Genomic DNA, 23,980 nt, shown 5'->3' with positions numbered 1-23,980 from the left:
TTCCTCTCTGTACAAAATCAATAAAATATATTTAAAAAAGAATGAGCATTATTGTACACATGTGCTCATTTATTTAGTCTACATGTATTTGAGAGATGCTACGTGAATAGAACTTAGCTAGGAAATAGCATACAGCAGTGGACACACTGGAAGCCCCATCCCAGTTCTTTGTGCTTTAGGTAGCGATATATTCATTAAAAAAAAAAACACCTTAATAAGTAAATATCAGTAGTTATATCAACAGATGGCCAAATTAGTCACGGTTATTTCTTTACATTTTTTGAATTATCTAATTCTTTATAACCACACTTGCTAGTGTTATTTTAAAACCTGTATTTTTTAGTCTTAGCTGTATTAATACTTTACCACTATCCTTTAAAAAGAGCAAGCTTTATAGGAAACCTCAACACTCAAAAGGTTTAATTTAAAAAAAGCGAAACACATAACCAAAGAAGAAATCTCTTAATATGTTTTCCAACTTACTTTTCCATTCTTGATTTCCTCTCGAGCCAGCTGCACAACTCTCTTGACTTTGGATGCTATGCACAAGTATTTGAAAAACCTCTGGTGAGCAGACCAGAACTGACCCCACATGGACTTCTTCATGCGCTGCTCAGCATCAATAAGATCCGCAGCTTGCTGAAACCGCTCTCTTGCAATGACCCACTGAAGATGCACAACCAACATTTTAAGTATTTCAACTTTGAGTGCAAATTATTTTAAAATAACTAGTTCAATCAAATAATGCTATGAGCAAGACCATTTAACATTAATTTAATGAAGTATATTCAGTAATTTTGGGATCTCTAGAAAGGATTTTTAGAATGCTTAGATAGCTGTCCCAAAATTCTTAAGAACTGATAAAGGTATTTTAGGAAATAATTACACTGATTTTTAAAACCATGCAACTTAAATAAATGGCTATTTCTAATAAATTAGGAAAGAGAAGGCTCGGAATATTGGAAAATAAGGATATGGTGATGTGTGTTTTTTCTGGGAGAAATATATTCTCATGGGCTCACCCATATTATACTGAACAAAACTGACTAACAGAAACATTAGCAGGTGCATTAAAAATACTAGGAATTAAGGGGGGAAATCTCACCAGCTTGACTGCTTTGTTGTACATTTTTACATAGCTCTGAGAAAGAAGAACTTCCTCAATTTTGAAGGTCACTCCAGTAAAGCTCAGCTGTCGAGCAATGTACATTCCTCTAAGCTTCATATCCATAGCAACTATTTCCATGGCACCAACACCTCTGAATAAAATTAAAACACACAGTAACTATCATTAAATATAGTAGGGCTTTAACATATGGGAGAGAGGTTTTAGCAATACACATCTTTTAGACTGCTTCTGAGAGCAAACAGTGTACACTGTCAAGTTGCATTACCTCCGTTCCACTGCTTGAATAAAATCACTGAATTCTCTAAATGGAGTTCCTTCACCCCATATTCCAAGACGGTTCATATAGGCCATGTTTCGTGGTTCAGAAGCACCTGAAAAAGACCAAAATAAAAAGACCAAATATTACAGCTGAAAAAGACCACAGCTATCTTTTAAATAGACAGCTACTCACCAGTGGCACTAGCATAAACAACTCTGGCTTTTGGCAATTTGTTCTGAAGCTCTAGAACTGCTAAGCCTGTCTTGGTTGGCTTTGAAGAACCAACAGGACATAAGTTTTTTGCTTTATGACACTCATCAAACACTATCTGTAAGGAATGAGTTAAGGAATGTATCACATTAGTAGCATGTATCTTCAATTTCCCAGGAAGTTATCTTTTATTTCCCAGGAGCCTTTGATACATTCAGGATTTCTAGGGTGGTGGCCCTGGCGTAAAATTCAATATTAGGGGAAAGGATGTGGGCGATAACAAGCTTCTGGGTAATATGTTTTTAAATAACAGCTAAATGCCTATCATCCAGCTTTGTCCAATCTTAGCATTTTGCCCTGTTCAGATTGTTTTCTTTTTCATTATTACAAACATCAATGAAGCCCTCTATGCGCCTCTCCTTGACTTCAACGCCTCCCTCCGGCCTCAGAAGCACCCACTGAATTTGGTATTCAACTTAACCGGATACTTAATTGTTAATTAGAATGAAGGAAAAGATCCATGCAGCAAGTAAGTCCACCACACAGATAATTTTGTCAAATTCTGTCCATAGAAGCACTACTAGTAACCCGCTTAGTCGGCCTGTGGAATACTGCTGTCCCCATTTAGGACAGTGAGGTGGGCTGTGAGCAAATCAGTCAGGAAGGCACGGAGGCACCAAGGTCACCTGTCTTCTCAGGTGCTTTACCATGTGGACGTTCCATGTGGGTCCCCAAAGGGAAACAGTGTTCAGCATTTCCCACCCCTCCAATCGCTTTCCTAACAGGACGGCAATGCTGGCCTCCTCCACAAGCAGAGCCAACTTTCTGACCCGCTGGACTCTGGGTAATCATTAGAGCTGATGTCCCAGCAACTTGTTTATTTCTTCTCAGGATTCCTGTTTTTCAAACGTTCCTCCTTACATTAACTTTTGCGCCATTAAAAAATATGAAAACACTTGTTGCAAAGGATACCACGCCATCAAAGTCATCGCCACACCAATGCAGAAGCTGCTTCAGCCTTGTTTTGTATTTACCGCCGGACTGACTCTCTCCAATAAGGGAAGAATAGGTGGCAAAAATCACACCCTTTTTCACACTCCCATTATGTTTGGAAGAAATTTTTCCATACTTAAACTAAAAAAAAAGAGAAGAATTTAATAAATACGCTTTTCTCTCTGAAACATGAATCCCATCCGCATGTTTGATAGGAATCTGGTGGTCCACAGTGGGCTTCAGGGGAGTTAAGGACTTCCTAAGAGCATACACAAAGTTTCTTACACATATAAATATACATACACACACCCACATATATGTATACACAGCTTTATGCTATAAGGGTACAGTTTTTAAAGTCTATCACACAAAAAATATTACAAATCAAACTCCACTACAAAAGTCACAGTATTCATTCTACAAATATTTATTGTGCACTTACTACTATATAGAAATCACTGTAAGTAATGAGGGAAATACAAGAATTGAGATTAATAGTTAATGCTCCCTTCTTCAATTACACTGTCTCAGAAATAAAAAAATAAAAAAAACATTTTAGGTGCCAGATACATATTTTTGTTTTGAAGTTAGTAGTCATTCAAGCCCTAGCGCTTTACCTGCCAATCCAGTCAGGAAGGCCCACCCTGAAAAGCACGGGAGTAGGACAACACTGAGCCCACCGGGGCCTCGTGTGGCAGGTAGACTCATGAGTACCGTATTTTTCGGACCATAAGACGCACTTTTTTTCCCCCAGAAGTGGGGGGGAAAAGTCCCTGCGTCTTATGGTCCAAATATAGCCTACACATATACTTTTAAAAAAAAAGTTTTTTTACTTGCCCGGCTCTGTGTGGTCTCTGTGTGCTTGCCCGGCTCTAAAATGGTTCTAAATGCTGCTGTTTACTTTACAGGGTTGATTACATGTGTTTATGACTGTGATGTTGGGTTTTAATGCACATAAAATATTTTAGGACATTATTTGTTTCAGAATCTTTTTTTCCTTCATTTCCCTTCTCTAAAAACTGGTGCGTCTTATGGTCCGGAGCGTCTTATGGTCCGAAAAATACGGTACTTATTGTCAAAGGGCTATAGGGAGAGGTCTGTCTACTCCACCCTGTAACTGAGCAATTGGTGCAGAGATGGAGGACAATGAAGATTTGCTAAAACCTAAGATTCTAATCACATTGGACTGTGCTATAGATGCTGAGACACATTTTCTTCCACTTGACAGAACTGTCCTAATATGAGCACAGGTCTGTCCACAGTCAACTGATGCACCAGTCTCCAACCGCAGTGATCGCCTAAATGGTGCGATGGGCACACCATCTGCCCAGCTTTATTACACTGTGCCCTTTAGAAGTTAATTCAGCTCTCACTAGGTTTCATATGAAATAACTCACTGAATCCTTACAACAACCCTCTGAAAAAGAAACTTATTATTCCCATATCACACATGAGTCAATATTTAGTGAAGGACCAACTGAATAGAAAACTTTCATACCTTATTTAATGAATGGACCAAAATGTTTTTTGCTCCAATATCCCTCAAATCTCTTTCAGCATCATATTTCAAATCATTAGAAACACTAAACCTGCCACAAAAATAAATAAATAGTAAGTAAATGAATACATACAAATCCCACCATTCTGCCAGTTTTCAGAAATAAAGCCAGACTATAATCCTTCAAAAACTATATACCTATCACTAAATCCCTACCCCCATGCAAAAGTAACTATCCACATCGGAAAGCTTCCACAGACAGTGTTTAGCACTTACCACAATGCTCGTTTTCTGCTCAACAAATAATTTTCATAGATGATTCCTGCTATTGTCCTTCCTTTCCCTACGCCAGCACCATCACCTATTAAGAAGCCCGCACGATCTCCATTAGGTAGGAATGTTTCATGTTGCTGAGAAGAAGAAAAAAAGCAAGTAATTACTACTTTTTATATTTTGGTGATATGTCTTTCATACATTATTTTAGGGTTATATTAACATGACCTATGTCTATATAAATGGCATACAGCTTGGCTTGGCATGGATACTTTCCTTTTATTTACTACCTAGTCCAGGTGTCGGCAACCTGTGGCTCCGGAGCCGCATGCAGCTCTTTTTGTTAAGTGAAAAACTCCTTTTTCTGCATGATCCGGTATATAGCATTAAGGTAAGAAACAATATATACAGTGTTATATTTGTTTTAAATGTCGCAATGGTTTTGCGGCTCCCAGGTTTGTTTTTTTCCTTCGAAAACAGGTCCAAGTGGCTCTTTATGTCTTAAAGGTTGCCGGCCCCTGACCTAGTCAATCTTGCTACCTTTGCATGTACCAGGTTAACTAAAAATAACAATGTAACACGAATTCTTCCATGCCCCTTTCAACACCAGCACAACTTTCAGCCACCGAGGGGAAAAGCTGCAACAAATAGACATGTATGTTCTTATCCAGTGGTTTTAACGGGATAGACCCCCAGCAATGGAATCGCTAGGTCAAAGGACATTTGCATTTTCAATTTTAATACGTATTCCCACTGAATTCCAAAAAGGAATAGCATTTGTCACTTTCACTAGCAATGCACTCCGCACACCTTTGCTACCTATTTAATTCCACATAAAATTATTATGAAATTATTATATTCACAAGTATTTCATGAAAGGAAAACTTATCTCTGGAATGAAACAACTACATTATATAGACTAAGATTAAAGAATAAGTACTGGCCCTAACCGGTTTGGCTCAGTGGATAGAGCACTGGCCTGCGGAGACTGAAAGGTCCCAGGTTCGATTCCGGTCAAGGGCATGTACCTTGGTTGCGGGCACATCCCCAGTAGGAGGTATGCAGGAGGCAGCTGATCGATGTTTCTCTCTCATCAATGTTTCTTTCTTTTTTTTTTCTTTCTTTCTTTCTTTCTTTCCTTTTTTAAAATATATTTTATTGATTTTCCACAGAGAGGAAGGGAGAGGGATAGAGAGCTAGAAATGTCGATGAGAAACATCGACCAACTGCCTCCTGCACACCCCCTACTAGAGATGCCCCCGCAACCAATGTACATGCCCTTGACCGGAATCGAACCTGAAACCCTCAGTCCGCAGACCAATGCTCTATCCACTAAGCCAAACCGGTTTCAACTCTCATCAATGTTTCTAACTTTCTATGACTCTCCCTTCTTCTCTGTAAAAAATTAATAAGATATATTTTTTAAAAAAGAATACTGTATAAAAGATTACTGCTTACCTGGGCTGCATATGTAATTGCCTCAAGCTGTAATGCTGACAACCAGCCATTGTCAATGGTTTCTTCAGAAATGGATGCTTTGTACCAAACATCAGGAGGAGTAACACTGGATAAAGAACTAGTTTCCACCACAGCATCAGGGTGACGTAGCCCAATTTTTACTAAATGAAAATTTAAAAATATTTAATTTTAATCATGCTAGGTAATAATACTTCCATTTATATTACAAGATATTGCAGTATTTTACCTATGAAAGAAATGTAAATAAGTAACTAACTATATAGAGTCACTGACTGATGGGAAAGTAGTATTTAAGTTTGACTAAAATGACCAATTTATCAACTATGTGTTTTAAATAGGGACTTGGTTGATTAAAAAGACTTAGAAAAGTTGCCGAAACCGGTTTGGCTCAATGGATAGAGGTCGGCTTGGGGACTGAAGGACCCGGGTTCGATTCCGGTCAAGGGCATGTACCTTGGTTGCGGGCATATCCCCAGTGGGGGGTGTGGAAGAGGCAGCTGATAGATGACTCTTTCTCATCGATGTTTCTAACTCTCTATCTCTCTCCCTTCCTCTCTGTACAAAATCAATAAAATATATTAAAAAAAATAAAATAAAATAAAAAAAAGACTTAGAAAAGTAAACTTAGTGCACACATCAGGTACTCCAGTAGTAATAGAACATAACCCTAGATTCAGGGGTTTAAGTTAATGTATCATTCACTTCAATTAATGGAAAGGGTTTGCAATGTAATTTTAACTTGAAAGATATTTCAAAAGAAATCCCTGGCTATAAAATTAAACAATAACGAGTTCCCCAAAATATATAAAGTGAGTAAAATTTCAGATAAGGGTTGGGCCCTAGTGGTTTGGCTCAGTGGATAGTGTTGGCTTGTGAATTGAAGGGTCCCGGGTTCGATTCTGGTGGGGGGGAAGGGCTTATGCCTGGGTTGCTGGCTGGATCCCCAGTGGGGGGCACGCAGGAGGCAGCCGATCAGTGATTCTCTCTCATCAATGAGGTTTATGTCTCTCTTTCTCCCTTCCTCTCTGAAATCAATAAAAATATATTTTAATAAAACAACAATATAAACCCAAGATTTTATTCTTTTTTTGTTGTTGTTGCTGTTTTTCGTTTTCTTTTTTTTTTTTTTTTTAAGTATCTTTATTGATTTCAAAGAATAAGGGAGAGGGAGAGAGAAATAGAAACATCAATATGCCCTCGTAGGGAATCGAACCATAACCTCTTGGTTCATAGGTCGACCACTAATCCACACTGGCTGGGCAAAGTTTTTATTCTTGATTTTCAACCTAAAACAAAGTTCTAACTTTGTATAAAGAGTATATATTTTGAAACATATTCTAGTTTAAAACATTACAAAGCTGGTGCTTGTCAAATCCTTAGGTGCCCACACTGACAAATCCTAATAGATAACGTGTGTGGGAAAGTTTTTAAGTTCAAGAGGAACCTGGGAGTCTTTCATTACTTTGGCAAATCCCAGACATACATTTTATTGGCATGTACTCTGCGTAGGTTTCTGCATGACCCATTTCTTCTTCATCTTCTTCCTCTGGTTCATCTTCCTCTTTTACAACAGGAACCTTCTGTAACACAAGGAGAGCATAATCAATTCTAATTCGAGAGACTGGAGGCCTGGCCAACACATAAAAACTCTTCTGCAGGAATACCCACCACCTTTGGTTCTGGAAACATGACCTATCACTGCCACATTCTCTGACATCGGGATTCCTCATGGCTTCCCTGCTTCTCCAATGAGCACAGACCATCCGTGACTTCGCTCATCTCTGACACACAAAGGGGCCACCACCGGGCTCCACCTGCCTTTCATTTGTGTAGCCTTGGGCAAATTAAAATTCTATGTCCGCTCATCTCCATTTTATCTCAACTATAACAGGAATACATACTCTGCTAAATTACCAGCCTCCTTCTGTCTCCCTCTACCTTAGCTCTCCTACTTAAATTTAATTAGAGGATAAGATGGTAATACCAAAGGGTCACAAAATCCAGGGACTACACAGGTAATATTCTAAGTCAGTGGGAAATACTAGTAAAATGGCAACTGCCACCAAGCTTAGAATACAGGAGACACACAGGAGATACAGACACTGTGGGAACTGGGCAATGCCTGCCCAATACACAAAGTAAATGTCCGTTAGTCAACTCCAGGCACATTTTACTGGGTGAGGAATGTGGGCCTGGGGTTCTCAGGTACGCCTATTTTTTAAGAGAACCTAGAAATCACGATTTTTATTATATGTGTTAGCAAAAATTCACTGATTTTCAAAAACTTGGGAAGGCCACATAAAACACACGTATTCACTGGTTTTGGTCCATAGGCTACCAGCTTGCAATCTGTTGGATGTTCCCAAACTACAACACAATATAAACTTAGGCATATTATAGGCAAACATGGGTTGACTGTAAACCTGAGCACTAACTACATATATTTCTCGGAGAAAAATGCAGTTAACTTTCCAGAATCCGCTTAGGTAAGCTGTTGATGCACAAACATCAGGTCTTGGGACTGCCGGCACCTGTGCTCCAGGTCCCCGCGCACAGCCTCAGGCACAGCAGGGCTGCCGTCAATTCCTACTCCATCCCCAAGTCCCATCAACCCTCTCATACTGTGTGTGTAGTTGTCTTGTACCGTTTTCCTTTTTCCCGTTCCCCTCATCCTTTCTTATGCCATGTTGGAATTACTTAACCAAGCTCCTCCAAGCTCTCTTCCCTACCCAAACTCACCCTGAATCATTAGCAGGCCCCTCCTCTTCCAGGCTGCTGCACCAAGACCAAGCGCCTTCAAATTCAAGTCAGGACCCTCCAAATCAACCACTCCATCTTCTGCAAGCCATGTCTTAGCTTAGTGTCACCTAAGCACTTGGCTGCCACCATCTCCTCTGTGCCTATTAATGCTTTAGTTTCGCTCCCTTCCAAAAATGCCCTCTTGACATCTTTCCATACCCAATACCCAAGCTCCGTTATACCTTCTCTATAAAATGAAGTCTTCCCACACCCAGGAGGCCTCACCTCCTCCCACTCATAACCCTTGTTGTGAGCATCACAATGTACCTTTTGCTGTGCCTTGTTAGTTAACATGTTTGTCACATTGCATGTTTATTCAAGGGGGAGCCATGCAATGCCATACACTTCTGGTAGAAACCTACCACACACCCTCAGTATTATACGTAGCGCAGTTTTTACATAAATGTACAGAATTGATGGACTCTGTACACTGGAAGCATATAGCATTTCCAAAATGTAAGAAAAAGGTTATCAAATTACTTATTCATACCTAGACCATTATTTGATCTGACAGCTCACAAACAGCTATATATTCATATTCAATCCTAAATGAACAGTTACTAAATACTTCCCTGGGTTTTTTCCTCAATTAGATGAGATTCACAATAAAAAAATGTTGTCCTGCCTGGTGTTTTTCAGTGGTTAGAGTGTTGGTCCACGCACCAAAGGATCAAGAGTTTGATTCTGATCAAGGGCACCTCTATCTTGGTTGCAGGTTCAATACCTAGCCCCGATTGGGGTGCATGCAGGAGGCAGCCAATCGACGTGTCACTTTCACATTGATGTTTCTCTTTTTCATTCTTTCCTTTCCCCTCTCCCTCCCACCCTTCTACCCCCCCTTCAAAACTCAATGGAGAAAATATCCTCTGGTGAGGAGTAACAAAACAAACAACAAAAAAAGATGTCAGGCCGGGACCGGTTTGGCTCAGTGGATAGAGCGTTGGCCTGCAGACTGAAAGGTCCCGGGTTCGATTCCGGGCAAGGGCATGTACCTTGGTTGCGGGCACATGCCCAGAAGGGCGTGTGCAAGAGGCAGCTGATCGATGATTCTCTTTCATCGATGTTTCTAACTCTCTATCCCTCTCTCTTCCTCTCTGTGAAAAATCAATAAAATATATTAAAAAAAAAAAAAAAAGATGTCAGTACTTCATATATCATTACATCCATCTTATCAACTATGCAAGTTTAACCACCTCATTCAGGGCATGTTTGTTTTTTCCAGTGACGTTTAAGTCTGTTTCATTAGTTTATGTAGCTGAGTAGCCCACCTTCACAACAAAAAAGCATCCTGAGGATTGTTCTAGAGCACTTTTAGGCAACTGTCTTTCTCATGACACAAAAATACAGGTACAGCTTTGAAACTCACCATGGTCGGGGAAAAACTCCTCATCTTCATGTCATTTATCCATATTCTTGCTACTTCTTTATTAGAAGACTCTTTCTTTACTGTGCCGTTGCTTACATCAGCTGAAGGGGAGAGTCAATTTACATTTTAGAACAAAATCTCAATTCCTTTTCTTACAGTTTTTAAAAAATTCAGTAAAGTTTACCCACTTCATAAACCCAAATACACCAATCTGCTTATCAAACTAACTTAAAGTTTGTATAAAGGTGAAAACATTCAAAGTTGCGTCCCATTTTGGAAGAATTAACCTTAGAAAACAAGTAATTTAAAAGGAAATGTGCACAAAAAACTTGAAAGCTATTTATCAAAAAGAAAGCTTTAACCAAAACTATTTGATAGTTCATTTCAATACAAATGCCAAGGGCCAGCATTTCTTTTTTTTCTTTTTTAATATATTTTTATTGATTTTGTACAGAGAGGAAGGGAGAGAGATAGAGAGTTAGAAACATCGATGAGAAAGAGTCATCGATCAGCTGCCTCTTGCACACCCCCTACTGGGGATATGCCCACAACCAAGGTACATGCCCTTGACCAGAATCGAACCTGGGACCCTTCAGTCCCCAAGCTGACGCTCTATCCATTGAGCCAAACCGGTCGTGGCAGGGCCAGCATTTCTTTAAGATACTTCACTTGGGGACCTGGCTGGGGAACTCAGAAGTTACGAAGTCATCCTGTTTTGCCAAAGTTGGGGATTAGGTCCCCAATCAAAGCACATACAAGCAACGAATGAATGCATAAATAAGTGGAACAACAAACTGATGTCTTTCTCTGTTTATCCACCGCCCTTTACTCACTAAAATCAATTTTTAAAAAAGATACTTCAGCTGAAACCGGTTTGGCTCAGTGGATAGAGCGTCAGCCTGCGACTGAAAGGTCCCAGGTTCGATTCCAGTCAAGGGCATGTACATTGGTTGCGGACACATCCCTAGTGGGGGGTGTGCAGGAGGCAGCTGTCGATGATTCTCTCTCATCGATGTTTCTAGCTCTCTATCTCTCTCCCTTCCTCTCTGTGAAAAATTAATAAAATGTTTTTAAAAAATATTTTTTAAAAAAAGATACTTCACTTGGTTCATTAAAAACCAACAAACAAACAACAAAACCTAGTATTATCACCAAGATAGAATCAATTTCACTGGATCTGAAGGTACCTACTAACTTTCAAGGCAAAATAATTATTTCCAGAAAGAAAAAAACAATTGGGGACTATCTACCTCCTTTCCTCAGAATAAAGAAAACAAGTAATTTCAGCCGAAACCTTTTCTTCTCTTATACTGATGCTTTGCATATTTTTTAGATACAGCAACAGAAGCCCTCAATCTGAGTGCCAAAGTAGAAGTGCTTGGTCAGGGAGTCCAGAGCACCTGTAACTAGTCTACATCTCTGAGTATTTGGGAAGCATCCTTGAGATCACAGTGTGAAAATCACACCAAGGGCAATGATTAGCATCTTGTCTGTTCTACCAAAAGATGGGGAGTATTTAGGAGCCTGTCACAGGGAGTCCAAAACAACTATGATTAAAGTGCTGACAAAATAATGCTGAACAAAGATAATAAAGTTACTTTGGGTTCCAATTTGTGTCACAGAACTGTAGGAGAGCCAGTGAACAGATCTCAAAGTGGCAGGACTGGAGCTCAAGTGAGAGATGAGAACCCCTAAGGGCTAAGGGCTCCAAATAGGGCAACAGCCAGAGATAAGAAATACAAGAAGAACATGCAACACCTTGCTCTGTGCAGTTTCATACTTTTTATGTTCTTCCCTTTCAGTGTAAACATGACTCTCTCCTGCAACACAAACATGTGCTTATCTCCAGCATTCTCTGTTTCTTTCTCAGCCCTGGCCTGGTCTGACAGAGTTGCTCAGGCTTCCACACTAGGATGGCCTTGATTTGCAGTCTTTTGTCTTTTAAAATTTCTATATTGGATGTGGGAGTGTTAGTTGTACAGCTCTACTCAGAGGTTACATTTCTCCTGCTTTCTGTTCTCTCTAAACTTTTCCCTCACATGGCATATATCCTCTCTTTTAAATTATGAAAGCACATACTGACTTGAAGGGTGGAGTGGAATACTCAGAGAGGCACTCACATAAAAGCAGCAATCTCTTCATTAGACCCCAAACCTTTCATGAAAAGCAGCTTCCACTAACTGCTGATCACTCCAAGTTTCCCAGGAGCCATTCAAATGTTGCCCTGCACCTCAACCAGGTGCCAAGGTTTTGCTCTCCAAAGCAGAAAATAGAAATCAGTCCAAAGACAGTAAAAATAATTTATCAATGGGTATCTAGCTGCCAGACTACAGTTAGTTCAACAGAGTGATGTTGAGAGTAAGATATAGTGATAAAGGCCCAATAGTAAAGGCCCAAACATAAAGATTATATTATCTTATATCTTTAATAGCATGTGTCCCTGAAGACACAGTTAGTTCTACATCATCTTACAAACTTTGCCCCTTCCTTTGGAATGTCTCTAGTCCCTACTTTATAAACCAAGCACATCACAACTTCTAAGCAGTCAATTCTACCACAAAATTATACATTAGTCTACATCAGGTATTAAAATTTATCTTCTGCGACTCAGTGATCATGATTCGATTCCCAATCAGGGCTAATCCTATATTACATACTGGTCAGCTCAGGATATAACTGAAATTAGAGTTAGCATCTCCATCAGTCAACATAGTTTATATATAAGACAGGGACTAAAATACTATTTAGTTCAATGGAGAAGACAAGGAAAAAATACCCTTCTTATGAAGTCACGTTTTCCATTTCTAAAGATAAACTAAAAATTTTTTTTAAATGTTTTATTGATATTTTACAGAGAGGAAAGGAGAGAGATAGAGAAACATCGACTAGCTGCCAAGGTACATGCCCTTGATCGGAATTGAACCTGGGACCTTTCAGTCCGCAGACCAATGCTCTATCCACTGAGCCAAACCGGTTTTGGCGATATACTAAAAATTTGATATAACCAAAATTAAAGACAGACTAATTCTATTTTACCTTTAAAAATAACCGTACTATACTAAACACGAAGCTTGAGTACTCCACTTAAAATTATAACCTCTTCCTGCCCTATACAACATTTTCAGCTTCTTTCCATCACACTTATCTCTGACATATTATGTAACTTACATGTTTTGAAATGCCACTAGAATGCAAGCTCCATGTGGGAAGTGATTTCAACAGTTTTCATCTCATCCATAGCCTCAAAAATCCCAGAACAGTGCTTTACATATAGGCACTCAATAAATATTTGTTCAATGAGTGAGCAACAACAAAAAAAGCAACTCCAGAGCAGAAAAACTATAAAATCTACATTCTTTATGCATAAATGAATTCCTAAAAAGGTGTGATCAAAGTATTATTGGGCTGTTTCCCTTTAAATCTAAACCTATCATTAAAGTATTATGGATTAGCTAGAGGTAATGATTGTACAATCCTGTGAATATATTAAAACCCAATGAATTGTACAGTTTAAATGGGAAAATTTTATGGTATGTAAATTGTATCTCAATAAAGCTGCTATAAAAATATACGTGTTGACTCTTCAAAGAAAACATAGTGAATTATTTTATAATAAGAATATGTGTACTTTAAATGAGAATTTACTAAAAACACAATTGTCCATAAGTAATGAAGCCAATGACTGGCAAAATCATAAATCTGTAAAGGTCAGAGTTCAAGTATCAGACTATCAGTTTAAAACTTGTTCACTTCAAACATTCCAAGGACCACCAGTAACAGCAACTCCAAAATGCAGAATCTTGGGCCCCACCAGACCAGACCTACAGAATCTGATTCTGCTTTTGAAAAAGATCCCTAGAGATTCACAGGCATATTAAGTTTGAGAAGCACTGATTTAAAGCATTGAGAAAAATATTAACCCGTTATTCACCATATATAAAACTGAGGTATCATGATGTCAACGAAACTGCGTGACAATTCCACACCTCATTTCAAAGCTTAATGCTAAATCTCCTAAATTTTTGCTTCACTTAAATTGTGTAAATACGCTGAAACTGGTTTGGCTCAGTGGTAGAGCGTCAGTCTGCGGACTCAAAGGTCCCAGGTTCGATTCCGGTCAAGGGCATGTACATTGGTTGTGGGCACATCCCCAGTGGGGGGTATGCAAGAGGCAGCTGGTCGATGTTTCTCTCTCATCGACGTTTCTAACTCTCTCTCCCTCTCCCTTCCTCTCTTTAGAAAATCAATAAAATCTATTTTTTAAAAATAAATAAATAAATAAATAAATAAAGTGTAAATACTGTAAGTATACAGTCATAAAATTATTACCTCTTTCATGTCCAGTTCTTTTAAAACCCAAAAAACCCTTAAAAACACGCTGATATTTCTTATCAAAGGCAGACAACTGACACCACTGAAGGCAGACTTACTAGCTGCTGTTGCCACTGGCTGAGCGATATTAGCTGGTGGCTTCAGTTTCATGAGTTCATTCAGACTATTGTTTTTCAGAAGGTCCTTCAGTTGAACCTGGTCTTTTGAAGGTGCAGAGGGCATGGCATTTCGTACTGCTGGTACTGAGACCGAAGGGCGTGTGTTTGCAGAGGTCTGGATAAACTTTGTTAAAGTGATGGTTTGCCTATTCGTTGTTACGGGTGGTGTTTTAGTCATCACAATTGTAGATCCCAAGGCCGGAAGTTGATTTATTTGATTCAGCACGAATGTTGTTGTAGATGGAGGCTGTTGCTAGAAGAGAGCACCACACACATCACACCACTGGAAAATGCTGCCTCCGCTCTCATACACGCACTAGTCCGTTTAAAACCTAAAACTGACTTCTATCTTACCTAACCACTGACATTTCATTTTTAATTAAATATGATTATAATAAACTATCAACTAGAACACAACATTTTGAGGAAAAGAAGGTACAGTAGTGTAACATTTCATATAACTGTTGGGGAGAGCAAACATAAAATGGGACTCTTCTGAGCAAGCTGTGATGTACAATAACCTTGTAACACAGGAACAGAAGAGAGAGTGTATAGTCTCAGCACTGCCCAGCTAGGTACATCACTTCACCTCTGGAGGCCCAAGCTCCCTGAGGACCTTTTTCCGTTTCTAAGATTCCAGGACTCCTGTCCAATGTTTGCTATCACACAGATTCTACTAATGTTTAGAACTTAATAAGATAAAACTACCAAACAGAGCTCTAAATTCCCAAGTCACACAAATGGTCAGACTGGTACTTTTCAAATAATCAGTGATCATGTCACCAATTAAAAAAAAGTCAAGATTTGAGATAACAGTATGTCTGTGACTACAAGCAACTAAAGTATAACTGAGATACGTTTATAAATGTAAGTTATATTTCTACTTTCTTTTCACCTGAAACTATGTTATTTCTCCATGACCCCTGTAACAAGAATCTTCCAGATACTACTTATCACCTTTAAATAAAACTTAACAAGTTTGCCCAAACCGGTTTGGCTCAGTAGATACAGCGTCGGCCTGCGGACTGAAAGGTCCCAGGTTCGATTCCAGTCAAGGGCATGTACCATGGTTGCAGGCACATCCCCAGTAGGGGGTATGCAAGAGGCAGCTGATCGATGACTCTCTCTCATCGATGTTTCTAACTCTCTATCCCTCTCTTCCTCTCTGTAAAAAATCAATAAAATTTATTAAAAAAAAAAAAAAAAAACTTAACAAGTTTATCACATTACCAAACTTTAAACAGTTTGTCCAATAATTTTATACCATTAGGCTTAAGTTAATAACTGCTATGTTTAAAGCACAATTATAATCACATAAAAATTACATACCAATGGACAATAACTTAAGTAAAAATGGAGAACAGTGAGATAATGCAGTTTATCTTTTACTGCATGAATTTATCATTTGAAATAAATTTGTTTTGTCCAAATTATCTTTTGACCAATATAAATAAATAATAATGAAACAAATATTTTACAAAATAGGCGAGAGCAGGATATTGGGAAAGAAGTAGCAAAAATCAGAACTAGTGAGATAAAACTGCTTTGTATGAAAGGTTATTTCCTTACTATATCCTAAACCCGTGATCGGCAAACTTCGGTTCACGAGCCACATGTGGCTCTTCCACAAAATACCACGGCCTGGGCGAGTCTATTTTGAAGAAGTGGCGTTAGAAGAAGTTTAAATTGAAAAATTTGGCTCTCGAAAGAAATTTCAATTGTTGTACTGTTGATATTTGGCTCTGTTGACTAATGAGTTTGCCGACCACTGTCCTAAACTATTTCTGTAGTAATGCCAAATCTAAATAATTCTTACCCTAACATTTAACAGTGCTGGAGTAGGTACCGTCTCTGGTTCTTGTTTAACAGGAACTTCTGCTTCAGTCTCCAAACCTAGTTCTAATGTACTAAGTGGCACTGACTGGAGAGAAAACATCGAGAAAAAGAAGGACGCAGTGAATTCCGTTTCAAGAACAAGAGATGTATGTATTTTACTAAAACAAAAAATATTAAGCTTTACACTCAAATGGAATGTAAAATCACTAGTGCCAAAAAGCAACAATCGCTGCAAGCATATCAGCTTCAGAAAATTTCACTAACACCAGAATCTCACTTTTGCTTTCAGAAAATGTGTATAGTAAAACCTCAGAAAAATGCCCTATAAAGTACATAGAGACAACTAGTAAGATTAACCATTCTCCCAGAAAAATAAACAATTATCTCTTACTTTTATATATACAACAAAGCAAAACATGTTTTGATTTTCATTGCAAATGTTTTCCACCTCATGAAGACTAATACTCAACATAAAAATAACCTTCACATACATGTTAAAGTTAAGCCTTAATATTACCTACTTTTATAAGTAGAAATTAAAATTAAGGGGGGAAAATCTACTTTTGTGAGGCTTTGGAGGACTCTTACCTGGTGAACTGAAGGGGTAGGGGCTGGAGTTGCAAGCCCCGCATCTCCGCCATCGATATCAAAGAGGTCATTTGGACTAATTCCACTCTCACTCAAAGCAGCAAGCAGTAAATCTTGTCCTGGCTCCACCATCTTTAGAACAAAATATTAAATATTAACATAAAAAAGTAAAATTATAATTAACTCTCTTTTAAATATAAAACCAGCATTTCATTTTCTACCAGATCCATTCATTCAATGTTTATGAACTGGCTGCAGGTCAGGCAAAAAGGAGTAATAGTCTCTGATCCCAAAAAATTCAAATCTATAATAATAATAGCATAATATGCTAATCAGACTGGCTGTCCTTCCTGACCAAGTCAGGGCTGGGAGGGAAGCGCAGGTCCCAGGTGCCTGCCGGTGGTCAGAGGGAAGCCCGGGTCCCTGGTGCAAGAGGAAGCCGATGCTGCAGCTGGGGGAAGGCAGGCCTACTTTTGCACCAATTTCATGCATTGGGCCTCTAGTTAAGATATAAAGGAAAGCAAAATATGTCAATCACAGCAAGAATACATCCACAAAATGCTATGGGAAAATCAAAGAAAATGCTGAACTTTGCTGAGGGAGAGGTTATGAAGATGACATTGGAGTGGACAAGGATCTCCTGGACGACAGTGTATTCAAACCCATGGACACATGAAAGACATTGGCATTGCCTAAGACCAGAAGCAGGGAGGCACCTTAGGAAACTGCCATAGCAGACCAGGAGAGTTGATGTGCGCGACAGCAGGAAATAAAGAAGCAGGTATGGATTCCAACATATTTAGGAAAAAGAATCCCTAAGACAGGTTTAAATAAAAGATCAAAATGGAAGAGAGAATATGAAGTAAAAATGAAAAAAAAATGAAAAAAAAAAAACACCACACAAGTTGATGGATAATTAAAATTAAGCCAAGAAAGAGTAATCAAAAGTTGAGCCCAGGAGACCTGAAAGATGAGTTATATGGATCTTAAACGGGGAATGCCCATTTAGGAGCAAGCAAGTACGTTTTAGATTGGGGTTTCCCAACTGGACTCTTGGGAGTGAGATCAAAGTATTCTACCACGACATGCAACAAAAGCTTAACAGAACTTTCTCAATTTTAACTTTTCTCATTAATTTATCTGAAAGAACTAATTTATATATACAAACATACTTATGGGAAATCTGTATTTGTTTTTCTCAGAAAGCTAATTTCACGTTATATAAACATACTAATTTTCAACTAGTCCATTTGTTCTCAAACTATGCAACAGAAAAAAAGAATTGATGGCCAGCAGTTTAGTGACCTACTCAAAATTCATTCATAGGAGTCACAAATTGAGACCTCTGATTTGAGTAGTGACCTAGTATTGACAATGCCTGTAAAAGATATTTTCTCTTAGGAGCTATTAATAAAAGACATTTTAATTTTATATACATTTTACACACAAATCTAGGGATACTTTCTCTTAGCCAATTGAATACAAATTCTCTACTTGTACGTTTTTTGCAGTGAGGAGGGAAAGGGATAGAGAGGGAACATCTGTGCCATTCTCTAACTCCATTAGGCAAACCCCTTAATATTTAATCACATTCCTATTCTGAAATTATTACAGACTCATGGAATTTCAGTGCTCAGCTGAGAGAGCCTTTAAAAGGTTATATTGTCCAATCTTCTCCTCCTCGCTTTATAATACTAGTAAGTAGGATTTATTACTGAGAGAGAAAACATTTTCACTTTGAACCATCTAAATACAATATAAATGCAAATAGTGTTAGGTGTAAGAGAACTATGGTACATTGTGTCTACTAAGGATCACATAGACCTTGGATATCATGCAACATGTAGCAATCTAACAAACCCAAGTTAGTAACAACAGCAGTGATTCTCTCTCAGACAATGGACAACAGAATGGCTCCATTTTTATCATAAATAAATTTGAAAATAATCACTTAGTTCAAAATAATACACTATAAAAGCGACAATGATAACTAAGAAACAAGGACACAGTAGTAGAGAGAAACTAAGAGCCATCCTTGGCAGGAAGAGAATCCTGAGGAAACAATAGCCAATCGGAAGAATGAAAGGATACAGTTCCCACAGAGAATACCAACACTGAAACCTATCGAGGAGGACAAGGTTTCTCTTGTTGAGACCTAAAACAGATCTTTATAGCTCACGGCTCAGGCCAGATACGAGGGATGTGTCTGCAGTGGCAGCCGCACACAACAGAGGTTGAAAAGACCAGGGAGTCAAGCAGAATATCTGCGTTCAGATACTGGCTACATCACCCACTTAGTAAGTATAATATGGTCAAGTAATATACTATTACTCAGTTTCCTCATCTTCAAATAGAAATAAAAGAGAACTTGCCTAATAGGAATTGCTGTACTACTTGAAACAAAAGTTAGCTATCATTTTGATAAACATTAGTATCATGTCCAAAATATCTTTTTTTTCCTATATCACTGATGCAACATTTTATTTCCCAGAATACAAACTATTTGTTGGAAACCTATCCAATAATTAATTTCCAAATTAGTTCTATATAATACGAGTTCCCTTTTTACCAAAAGTGTCATGTATCCAGTTAATCAGAGTCTCGGACACTGATAGATCTCTTTAAGTGTGCCCAGAAAATATCACTTAGCAAATTATCTTTGCCAGAACTAATAAAAGGTTTATTTCTCCTTATTTAATAGTGCTAAACATATCTGTTTTTTGACTCAGCTTCAATTTTGCTTTCATGCAGCGCAGATGTGTGACTGACATACAGTTTAAGAATTTGTCCCTGTCCAGTGTTTTCAGTGGTTAGAGCATAAGCCCCCAAACTGAAGAGTCTCAGGTTCAATTCCTTGTCAAAGGCACATACCTGGGTTGCAGGTTCCATCCGCAGCCCCCGTCGGGGCACCTGCGGGAGGCAACCAACTGATGTGTATGTCTATCTCCTTTCCCTTCCTCTCTCTGAAAATCAATGGGGAAAGTATCCTTGGGTGAGTATTAAAAAAAAATTTTTTAAGGATAATAAGCCACTTAGAATTTAGCAGATATAGTCCATCAACAAACATTCATTTTTAAAATATATTTTTATTGATTTCTGAGATGAAGGGAAAGGGAGAGACAGAAACATCAACGATGAGAATCATTAATCAGCTGCCTCCTGCATGCCCCCACTTAGGACTGAGCCCACCATCCGGGCATGAGCCCTGACTGAGAATCGAACAGAGGACCCTTCAGTCCACAGGCGGATGCTCTATCCACTGAGCCAAACTGCCTAATACAAGAAGTATTTATTAAGTGACCACTGAGTGGTTCATTAAGAATACAAGGAGAGCCCTGGCTGGTTTTGCTCAGTGGATAGAGTGTCAGCCTGCAGATTCAAGGGTCCCAGTCAAGGGCATGTACCTTGGTTACATGTGGGGGTGCAGGAGACAGCTGATCGATGTTTCTCTCATAAATGTTTCTAGCTCTCTATTCCTCTCCCTTTCTTCCTGTAAAAAATCAATGATATATTAAAAAAAAAAAAAATACAAGAAGAGCCCTCGCTAGTTTGACTCAATAGATAGAGCATTGGCCTGTGGACCGAAGGGTCCCAGGTTCGATTCCAGTCAAGGGCACACACCTGAGTGGCAGGCTCAGTTCCCAGCTGATCAATGACTCTCTCATTTATGATGTTTCTATTTCTCCCCCCTTCCTTCCTCTCCGAAATAAAAATATATTTTAAAAAAAGAACCCAAGCCACGTAGAGATGCAAAGATACAGATCTCCCACCCCCAAATTACTGATTCAGAGATTGTAAAGCAGACCCTGGCCTTAGAACTCGGTTCAATGAGTGGAACATCAATAATGTACAATAATTTTACATTTTTCATTCATTCATTCATTCATTCATTCAATAAATCATTCATAGAAACCTAAAAAAAAAAAAAAAAAAAAAGAACCCAAGGAAAAAAATGGTCAGTATAAAGAGAGTTTTCTTTACCTAAAAAGATATTACTTCTATTTTTTTTTAAATATATTTTATTGATATTTTACTGAGAGGAAGGGAGAGAGAGAGAGAGTTAGAAACGTCGATGAGAGAAACATTGACCAGCTGCCTCTTGCACACCCCCTACTGGGGATGTGCGCTCAACCAATGTACATGCCCTTGACCGGAATCAAACCTGGGGCCCTTCAGTCCGCAGACCGACGATCTATCACTGAGCCAAACCAGTTTCCGTTACTTGTATTTTTTAAACACCTAATTCTCAAGGGAGCAACTGCTCAGTTAAAGAGCCCTCCTCCCCGTCCTTATTGCAAAACCTAGAGGAAGAAAGGATTCACAAAGGAATCTGTAGATTATAAACAGTTTCAAGCCCTGGCTGGGTAGTTCAGTTGGTTGGAGCTCATCCAAATACGCCAAGGTTTTGGGTTTGATCCCTGGTCAGGGCACATATAAGAAACAACCAATGGATGTGTAGCCCTAACCGGTTTGGCTCAGTGGACAGAGCATCGGCCTGCGCACTGAAGGGTCCCGGGTTCCATTCTGGTCAGGGGCATGTGCCTTGGTTGCTGACACATCCCCAGTAGGGGGCATGCGGGAGGTGGCTGATTGATGTTTTTCACTGATCTTTCTGGCTTTCTATCCCTCTTTCTTTCTCCCCGTAAAAAATCAATAAAATGTATATTTTAAGAAAAGAGCCGAAACCGGTTTGGCTCAGCGGTAGAGAGTCGGTCTGCGGACTGAAAGGTCCCAGGTTCAATTCCGGTCAAGGGCATGTAAGTTGGTTGCGGGCACATCCCCGGTAGGGGGTGTGCAAGAGGCAGCTGGTCCATGTTTCTCTCTCATCGATGTTTCTAGCTCTCTCTCTCTCTCCCTTCCTCTCTGTAAAAAATAAACAAAATATCCAAAAAATATATATTAAAAAAAAAGAAAAGAAAAAAAAAAGAAAAACAAAGTTTCAAAAATCTTCACAGGAGAAAAAAAATGCTTCACAAAAGAAACCTAAGAATCAGGTGAGGCTCTAGTCTGCGCTCAGAGCATCGACTCCTGTTAGGTTCTGCTCAAGGACACCTACCCTGGGTGCAGGCTTGATACTCAGCCCTGGTGGAAGTGTGTTCAGGAGGCAACTAATTGATGTGTCTAATATTATGTTTCTCTCTTCCCCATCCCCTTCCATTCTCTTTAAAAAAAAAAATCAATGGGAAGATATCCTGTGAGGATTAAAAAAAAAAAGGGGGGGGGGAGCAAATGCAGAAATGAAACAACTTTCTTGATCACCACCATCAAATTCACATGGCTAGCTTTATTTTTTTTTTAAATATATTTTTTATTGATTTTTCACAGAGAGGAATGGAGAGGGATGGAGAGCTAGAAACATCGATGAGAGAGAATCATCGATCAGCTGCCTCCTGCACAACCCGTTCAGGGGATGTGCCCGCAATGAAGGTACATGCCCTTGGCCGGAATCGAACCTGGGACCCTTCAGTCCGCAGGCCGACGCTCTATCCACTGAGCCAAACCGGTTTCAGCCGCTAGCTTTATTTTTAGTATATGGCTGGATTTTCTTTCTCTTTCAACCTTCAAAATTTCCCTGAGTAAATGCTATCCATTATCCCCTTCTCACAGATGAGAAACTGAGGCCGAGAGAGGAAGTGTAGCAAGATAACAAAAAAACCAGAGTGGAGCAGAATTACAAACCCAGGAGGTCTCACACCACATACCTCCAAGAGTCTATACTCTTAACCTTTTCCCAGTATTTTTCAAATTGCTGGCCACAACACAGTGGGTTGTCCAAACAGTTCAGTGCACCATAACCAGTATTTTTAAATATCTTAGCACAGAACAGAAAATTAGAAAACATTACTTCATAAGACGAGTTTTTCAGTTCTGTGTCTATATGCACCAGGTCACAGTGTAAAATGTATTTTTTACTGCGGTATGCAGTGAAAAGGTGGTGGCAGGGGGTTAGCACTATCCCAAGGTGGTCCTTAATATTTAGTAAATTCCACCACAAAGTGGATCTGTCAATTAGCACCGAAAAACAAAAACCGTTCCAAAAACATTAAGATGACACCATTTTGGTTATTAATTTGGTTATTAATTAGCTATTTAATGTGAGAGCAATTCCTCCCAGAAATTATCTTTTCTTTAGTCAGACAAAGCATGGGAACCCACAGAGCCTCATGAAAAGTCAGATTACTCGGATCTGGGTGTTCATGTCTTTCACAGGTGGCAGCTCTGAAATCAAAGCTCAATTTAGAGACTAAGAAATGCCAAAGTGAAGCAAGGTGAATCATTTTAAAAAGCATGTAAAGCTATGGCTGGGCAGCTCAGTTGGTTAGAGCGTTGACCAGATACGCCACAGTTGTAGGTTCAAACCCCAGTCCGTGCACATACAAGAGCAACCAATGAATGTGTAAATAAGTGGAACAAGTCGGTATTTCTCTCAGACCAAAATTTTTAAAACTTAAAAAAAAAGTATATAAAAATCTCCATTCTGCCTATTTCTTTTTCTAATTTTAACTTATTGATTGAATGTAGAGAGAGAAAAAGAGGGATGGGGGAAAGAGGAGAGAGAGAGGGAGAAAGGGAAAGTGAGGGAGAGTGAGAGAAACATCGATTTGTTGTCCACTTAACTTAGGCATTCATTGTTTGATCCTTGTGTGTGTCCTGACGGGGGGATTAAACCTGAAACTCTGGCATTACCAGGGACAACACACTAACTGACGAGCTATCCGGCCAGGGCCCATACTACCTATTTTTAATTAGTAATTTCAGCAAAGCCCTTAAAACATGTAAAATTGCCTGACATAGCAGCATTCAATGAGTGAATGAACAGCATGCCACTAAGCCTCCCTTTTTAATGCTTACCCAGCAACTAATGTAAAATTTATTTAAAATTCTGAAGAGAATCATGTGGCATATAGTTAGTTTGGGAGATAAAAAGAAGTGTGTGTGTGGGGGGGAGAATGCCACTGCTCTGGAAAGGTAAAGCGTCCTTTAAAAAAAACATGAACATAAAATGTTCCCTTGCTTGCAAAATGAATGTGTCACTCAAGGCACTAGTAGCAAGTCCTGC

General features: G+C 39.0%; 1 protein-coding gene across 7 annotated transcripts in view; it reads right to left on the bottom strand.

Annotated features, from left to right (window-relative positions):
* The window catches only part of SBNO1 (strawberry notch homolog 1), a 60,675-nt gene that overhangs the window by 24,643 nt on the left and 12,052 nt on the right, over positions 1-23,980 (bottom strand). For 4 of the 7 annotated variants that reach the window (XM_036449207.2, XM_036449213.2, XM_036449206.2 and 1 more), the window contains 13 exons: positions 16,921-17,052; positions 16,313-16,417; positions 14,437-14,749; positions 10,007-10,107; positions 7,325-7,421; positions 5,821-5,981; positions 4,366-4,499; positions 4,090-4,180; positions 2,571-2,732; positions 1,581-1,716; positions 1,395-1,500; positions 1,106-1,259; positions 484-666 (listed from right to left, as the gene is read on the bottom strand). In XM_036449207.2, coding sequence (XP_036305100.1) covers positions 484-666; positions 1,106-1,259; positions 1,395-1,500; positions 1,581-1,716; positions 2,571-2,732; positions 4,090-4,180; positions 4,366-4,499; positions 5,821-5,981; positions 7,325-7,421; positions 10,007-10,107; positions 14,437-14,749; positions 16,313-16,417; positions 16,921-17,052 — 1,875 coding nt within the window. The remainder of the gene's footprint in view (positions 1-483; positions 667-1,105; positions 1,260-1,394; positions 1,501-1,580; positions 1,717-2,570; positions 2,733-4,089; positions 4,181-4,365; positions 4,500-5,820; positions 5,982-7,324; positions 7,422-10,006; positions 10,108-14,436; positions 14,750-16,312; positions 16,418-16,920; positions 17,053-23,980) is intronic. The other 3 variants (XM_036449208.2, XM_036449212.2, XM_036449211.2) reach the window with 3 other exon arrangements.

This window comes from Pipistrellus kuhlii, unplaced genomic scaffold, assembly GCF_014108245.1.
Source record: "Pipistrellus kuhlii isolate mPipKuh1 unplaced genomic scaffold, mPipKuh1.p scaffold_m20_p_20, whole genome shotgun sequence".
Lineage (NCBI taxonomy): Eukaryota > Metazoa > Chordata > Mammalia > Chiroptera > Vespertilionidae > Pipistrellus > Pipistrellus kuhlii.
The sequence above is the reverse complement of the archived record's forward strand: the minus strand, read 5'-3'. Positions and strand labels throughout refer to the sequence as shown.